This window comes from Phlebotomus papatasi, chromosome 3 (genome assembly GCF_024763615.1).
Source record: "Phlebotomus papatasi isolate M1 chromosome 3, Ppap_2.1, whole genome shotgun sequence".
Lineage (NCBI taxonomy): Eukaryota > Metazoa > Arthropoda > Insecta > Diptera > Psychodidae > Phlebotomus > Phlebotomus papatasi.
Window position 1 is genome coordinate 54,461,933 of NC_077224.1, and position 10,156 is coordinate 54,472,088.

The 10,156-nt window shown below is 41.5% G+C and overlaps 1 protein-coding gene across 1 annotated transcript; it reads right to left on the reverse strand.

The window, feature by feature from the left end:
• Window positions 1-3,043: 3,043 nt before the first annotated feature.
• Window positions 3,044-9,339, reverse strand: LOC129806724 (cadherin-related tumor suppressor-like). The gene is made up of 2 exons (XM_055855496.1): window positions 8,396-9,339; window positions 3,044-8,023 (listed from the first exon to the last, which is right to left on the reverse strand). The coding sequence occupies exons 1-2, from the start codon at window positions 9,337-9,339 to the stop codon at window positions 4,060-4,062; spliced, it is 4,908 nt and encodes a 1,635-aa protein (XP_055711471.1). The 3' UTR covers window positions 3,044-4,059.
• Between the last annotated feature and the right edge of the window lie 817 nt (window positions 9,340-10,156).

A 10,156-nucleotide genomic window follows, 5' to 3' on the forward strand; every position in this document is an offset into this window, starting at 1 on the left:
CAAGGTGGTAAATTAAACAGTCTCTTATGCTTCTCTCCACATCTTGGGCCCGTTTTCTTTATTATTTTTTTTTTATTTTTCCATCATCCTCACTGGAGCTCTTTTGCTCTCGCTCTCACACTGAAAAACCCACCTTTGATACCAAATGAATGTAAACGAAGCGCTTAACAATTTGAAAGATTTAAAACTCGAAATCATTGTACGTGTGCGCCATGCATAATCCCTTCAGTTCTAATTACTGGGACTTTGTGTAGGAATTTCTCGTTTTCAATCCTCACACTCACCACAACTCTCAGCATCAGCACCACAAAGTCCCCCCAATGAGATGGGGATCGGGAAAAGAGAGTAAAAATTCTAATGTAACATGCGTATGATTTATGAGATTCATCGGAAGAGAATGGTACACCAGAATCCCAAGAAAGATGGACCAACAATTCAAAATAGTTGGTTTGGCTTATGCAAAGTGCGATTCCTAAGTTAACCCAAGAAACAGAAAAAGTTCCTGAAGCAAAACTCAGGGCCCAAATACTCTCAGGCTTAGGGCCGTGACGTGGGTCACTCAATGGGTCAAGTGGTAGAGCACTCGCTCTATGATGGAAGTGTCCCAGGTTCGAATCTCCTCTAGGTCACCAGGAAATTTTCTGGCGTTAAAGGTGTTCGAATTGCACCCAGTGAGCTTCACTGCATTTGATTCCACGCGGCATGGGACTGACAACTCCATCCCTTTATAAAAAAAAATAATAATGGATGTCCTGAACTCCCCCTTGTGGGAAGGTCTAGTTCCTCTAAGGAACATTGTACCACCATTATTATTATATTATTATTATTACGGCCTTGACAGACCTGAGGATTAGCTGAGAGACGGCTTAGAGTAATTATATTAGAAATAATGGTTAAACTACGTTGCCATCATTTTCTACAAAGTCGTCTCTCGGCTTAAGTCGTAAGTGTGTCTAGGGCATAATACTCGTAATCCTGTAAAATTTGACAGTAGAGATTTATCCTAAAATTATAATACATTGAGGATTAGGAATCATCAATTAGAGATCCTTTGCATAAATTTTCTTCATTTAATTCTCCACTACCAAAATTTACAAGCTAAGTAATCTCGAGGATTAGCCTAAATCTGGTTTGATAAAAAAATCATAAGGCTAATCAATCTTTCAAAATTTAATGCAACATTAGTCTGAACTGGGGTAAAATCCCTAATATCGTTAAAAAAAAAGTCCCAATTGTTCTATCAGATCTTAAAAATACCACAAATACTTATTTTGATGGAGGGAAAAGTACCTAGGGGAAGTGCCCATGCTTTACACGGTCCCAAGCTTTATAATGACTAATTTTTTCCTATGTTTTTCAATTAATGTGACTCATTGCACCCGTATTTTAAAATCTGGGGAAAACTGTCTTGTCTTTAAAAATATATCACGAAGTCGCATTTATTCAGGAACATGGGAAAAATTTAGTCATTGTGAAGCTTGGGACCGTCTAAAGCACGGCTACTTTCCCCTATGCTTTGCACGGTCCCAAGCTTCATATTGGCTAATTTTTCCCATGTTTTTGAATAATTCTTACTCCGCAATATATTTTAGAAACTGGAACTTTCCACTAGTTTTTAAAAATATGGGTGCAACGAGTCGCATTTGTTGAGAAACATAGGAACAATTTTGCCAATACGAAGCTTGAGATCGTACAAAGCATAGACACTTTCCATTACTAAACTTTTATTGACATTGTGTACTTACTTTTCTTTTTTCGAATTTGAGTCAGAATTACCCCATTTAACTCTAATGCATAAACTTTGCAAAATGAGGTTTATAAAATTGTTATCCTCTGTTATAAAAACAACTATTTTTCTAACTAAAGCTAACTTATTTTTCTAACTAAAAAAACAAGGCCTACAACTGTATTATTTCTTTCATGTTGTTCTTTGCATTTCTTAAAACCGTAAAAAATTGAAGTCTCTCGTTTTTTTCTTGGAAATTTAATTTTAAAATATTCTCTGAAGGTTCTCATATTTCCTACTTTCATAAATTGTTGTCTTTATCGTAACACGGACTTCAGATAATAAGTTTATCCCAATTCTCGAGTAATTCGAAATTATAAATAAAAAAACAATAAACAATTTTAAGGATTTTTTTGTAATGGATCATTTACCTTATTTTTTTTAATTACAAATTATAAATTAAAAATATTCCGGAAATTTTTACCTGATTGATTAGAAATTAGGGTACTTAAACTATATGACTCAAACGATCTTTAGGATCGATGTTCAGCCCAGTTCTAAAAGGTCTTTGACTTTTTTTTAGAACCTGATCCACCATTACCCTTAAATCGTCAGGCAAAATTTTATTAAAAAAAAGTCTTGACTGTTATGGTGTCTACATACTTCAAGCAATTTTCGTCAAAAATTGCCTTATTCAAAAAAAATTCTAACATTTCGGCCTACAAGAATAGGGAAATTTTCTTAAAAAGGCATTTTTTAAAGAAATTTCTACTAGTGTGTAGAGGCCATTAAGAGATTAGAAAAGGTAAACCATATGGCTGAGCCTCAGGTATTAAGCCCGTATAAGACTCACGCCTAAAAACAATGTAAACCTAAGCAAAGTGCAGTAAAGAGATCGATATAATAAAAGAGTACTAATAGGCCTATTTTTCAAAGCACTTAATTTACGAAAAAGGCTCTGCTGTGTTTAAAATTTGCTTGACAATAAGCATAGTATATTCTCAATTAAAAAAAAAAGAAAAAAAGCTAAAAGAAAATGAAAAAATTAAAGATGTTTGGGTCGACTTATGGGGAATCCCACGAGGATCTCAAGTCCCTATCTCTAACCGTTTGAGGTCTAGGACTACTGACGGTAAAATGGATTAGATAAATCAAATAGACAGACGGTTCAAACAAAGAAACATCGTAGCACTTCTTGTCAAAAATCGTCTGATTTCTTTTAAAATGTTTAGAAAAAAATGTTCTTGGGTTAATAGTAGTTGAAATAATATGTCAATCTATCAATTGACTTTTGAGTTATAATTTTTCCTACAAAAATTTTTTTTTTGTGATATGAACGATGTTTATGTGTATTTTTTTCAAATTCGACATGACCTAATCTTTAAATAATCAAAAGGAATAAAGATGCATAAAATTGAAAAGCATTACAATCTGTTTCAATTGCAATATCTGTGACCCCAGTAAAAGCCGCTGCAATAAAAAAAAGTCCCATCATAAACGCAAAAAAGGTTACAATTACATGGATGTCGCGCTTTATTAGCTTGATTTCATCAGAGATTATTCATAATTTTTGTCTTTTGCTCCCCAACAGCTATAATTTATTGCACGATATGGCATTCTTCAGCACACCCGTGTCTCGCGTGCCAACCTCCCTCTCAAAAAATTGGAAAGAGATCTTTTGAGAAATTTCCGGCAACTCTTTGGTGAATCACACACAAAATGATCAATTTGCCACGGAATCGGACTTTAAAAAAAAAGTCTTGCTGAATTCCTTGTGGATGGGTCGTGTTTTTTTTCTCTTGTGCACGATCACCGATCAGATCATGTGTGATCGGTAATCATTTGCGATAATTTGCGATGCTTTGTAATCTCCAGTGAAAATCCTAATGATCTCTCTTCACGATCGTGTGATGGCGTATGATCTTCTTTTTTTTGTCAGTGAGAGATCTGTTTATAATCTCTTAGGCGAAAGATCAGTTTGTGAAAAAAAGTCTTTATAGAATAATAGAAGCAAAAAAATATGACAAAGAATTTTGTCGTGGAATTTCAAGCAATTCATCGAGATGGATTTTTCCTCACGATCGCTTTTCGATCAGTTGCAGTAATTCCTCTTATGATCTTGTGCGATCATTTGAGTTTCCTTCTTCCACAATACCTCTTTGGGGCTCTCTTTGGCTAACAAAGTGAAATAGACAGGAGGTAGAGCAAGAAAAAAAAGACGAGATATTTCCAATGGAGTTTTATGGTGCACGATCTCTAGAGATTATCATGTGATCATTTGTGATGATGAACGATATTAGAAAATGAAAAAGGGGGGCGCGCAAAAAAATATATTAAAGAGATCTGAGACTGACCTTTGTACTGGACGTTCTGGGCATACCACCAATGCTGATGGCATAAACCTCCACCTCGTATGTATCCACCCCTGATTCACGATCGAGTTCAGCGGCCGTGGAGAGTATTCCGAGTTTGGTGTCGATGTCAAACAAACGATCCATTTGTCTGCCATCCCCAGTCACATTAGTCACATAGTATTCAATTTCACTGGACACAGATGAGTCAAGACGCGCCACAACAGTGAGAATACTCGTACCCGGCGGCTCATTCTCAAAGACACTACCGAAAAAGTCGCGATTGTCAAACACTGGCCCATTGTTCATGCCACCACTCGCGATTATTGTCACATAGGCATCGCTACTCTTACGTTCACTCTGCACAGCTTCATCTGTCGCCTTAACGGCCAATTGATATCGCGTCTCTGGACTTGTTATTTGCTTCCGCAGCGAAATGGCACCTGTACTCCTGTGCAATTTGAATAGGTCCGTATTTCCGCTCACCATTTCATATGTGACAAGTCCATTTGTACTTGAGTCAGCATCTCTGGCATTCACGTGCATTATTACAGCACCATCGCGTCCCGGTGATACACGAATGTCTTTCAGAGGTAACACTGCTGCATTCATTGACACAAACACCGGAGCATTGTCATTCACATCCTCAACTATCACTGTCACCAATTTCTCCGCTGATAGCCGCTGACTGGCAATCTCAGCCTGATCCGTGGCCACCACGGTGAGCCTAAAGGTGTCAATGGTTTCCCTATCAATGGATCTTAATGTATGAATAACTCCTGTATTGGCATTGATACCAAAGTGCCTCTGTCCATTTTCGGGATCTTGATTAGAAATGGCATATGTGACCTTTCCATTGGCCCCAGAATCCGGATCTTCAGCTGTAATCGTCACAATAGGGGTGTTAATTGGGATTCCCTCCCGTATCTGACGCACAATTGCAGTATTTGGGAAAGAGGGTGGATTGTCATTCGAATCAATCACATTAACTGTGAATAAGATTGTTGTGGAGAGTCTAGGATTCCCTCCATCTGCTGCTGTAACATTGAGGACATAGGACGTGGTATCCTCATAATCCAGTGGCTTATGCAGGAATAACAATCCACTAACGGGATCAATGTGGAAGGTGTCCCTACGATTTCCCGCCGTTATTGAAAATGTTATCTGACTATTCACCCCAAGATCCCCATCCGTGGCTTTAAAACGCATCAATTCCCTCCCAACAGGGGTAGTTTCATTGATTGAGATCTGACTATGGGCGTCGGGATGGACAAATGTCGGAGCATCATCATTTTCATCTAGAACGTCCACTGTGATAGTAGTGGAAGTACTGAGACGTCCATGAACTGCCGCATCGTGAGCCACAATAGTCAATTTGTATGCAACTGTCGTTTCACGATCCAACCTCCTGGCCACGGAGACTTGACCAGTGGCATCATCAATGGCAAAATGCCCCTCACTATTACCCTCAGCAATGTAATAAAAAACATCCCCATTGAGACCCTCATCGTAGTCTGTGGTATACACACGAATCACCTGAGTACCAACCTGAGATCCCTCAGAGATCTGCACTTTGTACGGAGCCCGTACGAATTGGGGAGCATTGTCATTTACATCAGTAATGAAGATTTTAACTTTAACCTTATCCTTCAGGCGCACAACACCATTATCACTCACTGTCGCTTCTAAAGTAATTAAATTGTGTCCAGTATTCTGTACCAGGGACTCACGATCGAATTCGTGAAGGGTCTTGATAAATCCATTACGGGGATCTACGACAAAGTCATTCTGAGTGTTGGAGAGGGTGTAAATTAATTCAGCATTTCTTCCAATATCCCGATCAATTGCAGTCAATTTCCCCACGAAAGAATCTGCGGGTTCGTTCTCAGCAATGTGGAAGGTAAAGGTGGAATTTGTAAATTGAGGGCTATTATCATTTTCATCGATTACGTGAATGATCACGGGAACCACAGAACTCCTCGATGGATTGCCGTGATCACTGCAAGCCACGGTGAGTGAGTAGTAGTCACGTTTCTCACGGTCCAATGGGTGTTTCACGTACAGATACCCATCAGGGAAGATCCCAAACTTCCCCTCACTATTACCCTCAATAATTTCATATGATATCCTTCCATTGGCATCGAGATCAGCATCAGAAGCAGCCAGAGCAAAGAATCTCGCATTCACGGGCATGGACTCAAACAGTGATGTCTCATAGGATGTATGATCAAATACTGGCGTGTGATCATTAACATCCTCTATTGTAATCATTACAGTGTTCCGGGATGATAGTGGAGGATCACCACCATCCACAGCTGTCACTTCAATGTGCAGCACAGTCCCAGGTTCAGCCCTTATCGGTCGATTGAGATAGAGAACACCCGTGGCCTCGGAAATGCGAAATTGATCTTCAGGATTGTAGGATAAACTGTAAGTGACACGGCTATTGATCCCAGAATCTCTATCGCGAGCCCGTGAAAGATATACTTCCTGGCCGACAGCTGCATTCTCCGCCAGTCGTATTTCATCACGATCCCGTGAGAAAATTGGCTCATTGTCATTTAAATCGAGAATTGAGATGTTCACAGTGGTTTTGCCATAGGCTAGGCCACTCCTCGCCACGACGGTCAGTGAGTACATAATCGTGACTTCGCGGTCAATTTTTGTAGCAGTGCTGATGACACCGGACCTATCGTCGATCTTGAAGTTACCCACGGGGTCACCAAACACAATTGAGTACTCAATGGGCGTTGCTGTGGACGCTGTCGTGCGGATTTGCACACGGCCCACTTCACGGCCAATATGAGCCTTTTCATTCCCGTGATCTTCATAGATTTGAAATTCATATCCACCATAAGAGTCAAATTCCAATTCTTCAAGCTTTGATTCTTTGATAATCTCCACAATGGCATCTTTGTCAGATCGACGATCACCGCGATCTTTGGATGAGATCACGAGCTTATGCAACGGTTTTTGGGATGTCCTAAGACTTCCTCTGAGACTCACAATTCCTGTCCAATTGTCCACGATAAAAAGTCCATCTCCACCACTTTCCAAATTGTACGTGATGAGGGCATTATCTCCATCATCACGATCCGTTGCAGTGACTTTCAGTACAGATGCTCCAATTGCCATATTCTCAGCCAGTGACACAAAATAGTGCTTTGGATAGAATTCAGGACTATTGTCATTAACATCCTGAACATTCAGCACCACAGTGGCTGTAGAAGATTGTGGAGGAATACCCTGATCACGAGCGATCACGTAGACCTCATACTCAAAAATTGTTTCCCTATCGAGCCGAACTTTTGTGGTTAATTGTCCAGTTAGAGCGTCCAAAGCAAAAACATCTGGATATTTTTGCTGAACATTGGGATGCAGGGAGTACGTGACACTACCATTGGTTCCTTGATCGTGATCAGCGGCCGCTAGCATGGCCACCAAAGTGTGAGGAGGGGTATTTTCACTGAGACTGACATTGATATGCTCCTGTGAGAATTGGGGTGCTTCATCATTCTCATCGAGAATGGTCACTTTGAGCTGAGTATAGGCCCATTTCGGATTGGGTCCACCATCGCGCGCGGAAATACTCAGCTCAACAGTACCCTGGACTTCACGATCGAGAGCTGCTTGGGTCGTTATCAAGCCGGACACTGTGTCAATTAAGAACCACTGTTTGTTATTTCCCGACACAAAATCATAGAAAATTTGAGCATTGACGCCAGTATCCTCATCTGTGGCTGTGATACTTGCCACGTAGGTTCCTGGAGGAGCTAATTCACTGAGTACAGCAGAGTACTCAGACTTCTCAAAGACAGGCTCATGATCGTTGACGTCATTAACATGGATGATGAGATATGCAGTGGCTGTGCGTGCTGGAGTTCCTCGATCTGTGGCCACAACAGTGAGATTGTACTTGCCGATTTCCTCCCGATCCAGCACCCCATTGACGCGCACAATGTCAAAGCTGGGCGTCTTCTCCAGTCGAAAGTGCTGCAATTCATTTCCAGAGATGATCCTGATGGCAGTCTCACCATTCAGGCCCTCATCCATATCCACCACAGATACAGCCGCCACAACAGAGCCATTTGCAGCATTTTCATCGACGGTGGCAAAGGTGCCAGTGGGCGGAAAGTATTGGAACCTTATCACGGGATCATGATCATTGGTATCCACAAGATTCACCGTGACATAGGTGCGACCATCTTGGCGCGGTGAACCATGATCCCGCGCAAAAACAGTGAACACGCAACTCTTGGGGCATGCACTGGGCCGCGAGAGTGTTGGGCAATTTTGCTGTGGACACGACAATTGCTCAGTGGTGGAGATGACACCCGTTTCCGGATCCACCGTGAACTGTGTTTCAGTTTCGGCGAGGTAGTATGTAATTTTGCTGTTGTCGCCCAAATCCGAATCGGACGCCATCACCTGCAGAACTGGTGTACCAGGTGGTACACTCTCGTTCAGCGATACAATGTAGTCACTGTGATCGAAAATTGGCGGGTTGTCGTTCACATCGAGAATGGTGACATTGACCTGGAGGTATCCATGCTTGGGTGGGGTGCCACCATCCCTTGCGGACACATTCAATTGGTAAAAACCACGAGTTTCCCTGTCCAGCTTTCCTGTGGTCTCCAGGTGCAAATATGACACATCCCCACTGGGATTGGATGTCACAGCCAGCCTGAATTTATCATCGTGATTCCCATCGACAATTCTATAGTCATCTGTAACACTATTGATCCCTACATCACTATCTGTGGCAGCATCCAGGAGGAGCCTGGTTCCTGGAGCAGCACTTTCGGAGAAAGACACTGCAATGCTTGGCTCAGGGAATTCTGGAGCATTGTCATTGATGTCCATCACTGTGATGCGCACCTCAATAGGATACGTTGGCTGACTGGATAGCACGACAAGATCATATCGATCACGCAGTCCTTCGCGATCGAGTATGGCATTTGTCTTTATTTCGCCGGTATTTGGATCCAGCGTGAATTCTCGCGGTGGCTCATTGAAACGATACGTAAAGCCAGGTTTGGTGGGAATGTATCCCACAACAGTACCGCGCGGATCACCTTCCAGAACTTCGAGCTGGATGCGTGTATCGACCGCACGTGATTGCATTTGCGACGAATAGCCGTCTGAGGAGGAACGACGACGTGGGAAAACCGTAAGTCCCGGACCCGGGCCCGGAACATGAGCACCATCGAGCACCAACACAATTTGAGCCACTATCATAAGTGGCCAGATGACACTCCTCATTGCGAGGGCCATAGGTGGATGGAGGCGCCGTCTTGAGAGCGTCATAATTTCTCCACGTATTGCATTAATCCCTCAAAAACATCCATCACTTTCTCATTTCAATCATCTATAATTCTTTTGCTTGAGCCACAGTCCACGATCACTGCACTTTGCTTTAGCACTTAGAAAAAAAAAACACACCTTTGATTTATTTGTCACGATATTCTTTTCCAACCTGTGCTATTTCTCTCCTCCAATTTATTATATCAATTTCCACTGAATCACTCTCTATATTTCTCTCTTATCCACATTTAATTGGAGGATCGATCACTTGTATCCATTAGTGATATTCGTTTTTCCTTTCTCTAGAAGGGAAATCTTCTTCACTTGACACACTCAAGACACTGATCTTCAAAAGCGATGATCTTCACTTTTCAATTTATTAATAAAAACTAAGTGCACAAAAGTGTTTTAATATTTTAGTGCAGGGAAAGAAACCGCAAAGTACTTGGTACAAACTACACTCCGGAGCGCGACACATTCGACGAATTCAACATTTCTTCATCGTCTGTTTCACTGATCGCAACTTGATCAGTCGAATGGTGTTTTCGTGGTCTGTGCAAGAGAGTGCGCAAGAGAGAGATCACACAATAAACCCAAGTCCGATAAACAAGAACTAGAAGATTTTTCTTCTTCTTTCCAATGACTATTCGTAAGTTTCGTCTCACTCGCGATCACAGAGCGATCGTATACCGAGTCTCCTCTTGCACCGTTCGCGAAGAAGAACCACGCTCACTCATAACTCTGCACAGTCCGAAAACCAATACACACATTTATG

Coding starts and splice junctions, on each gene's coding strand:
- LOC129806724 (XM_055855496.1), bottom strand. CDS start 9,339: ATGAGGAGTGTCATCTGGCCACTTATGATAGTGGCTCAAATTGTGTTG. Junction 8,024..8,395: donor ACGGGTGTCATCTCCACCAC/TGAGCAATTGTC, acceptor TGTGCGCGTCAA/TGGGGTGCTGGATCGGGAGG.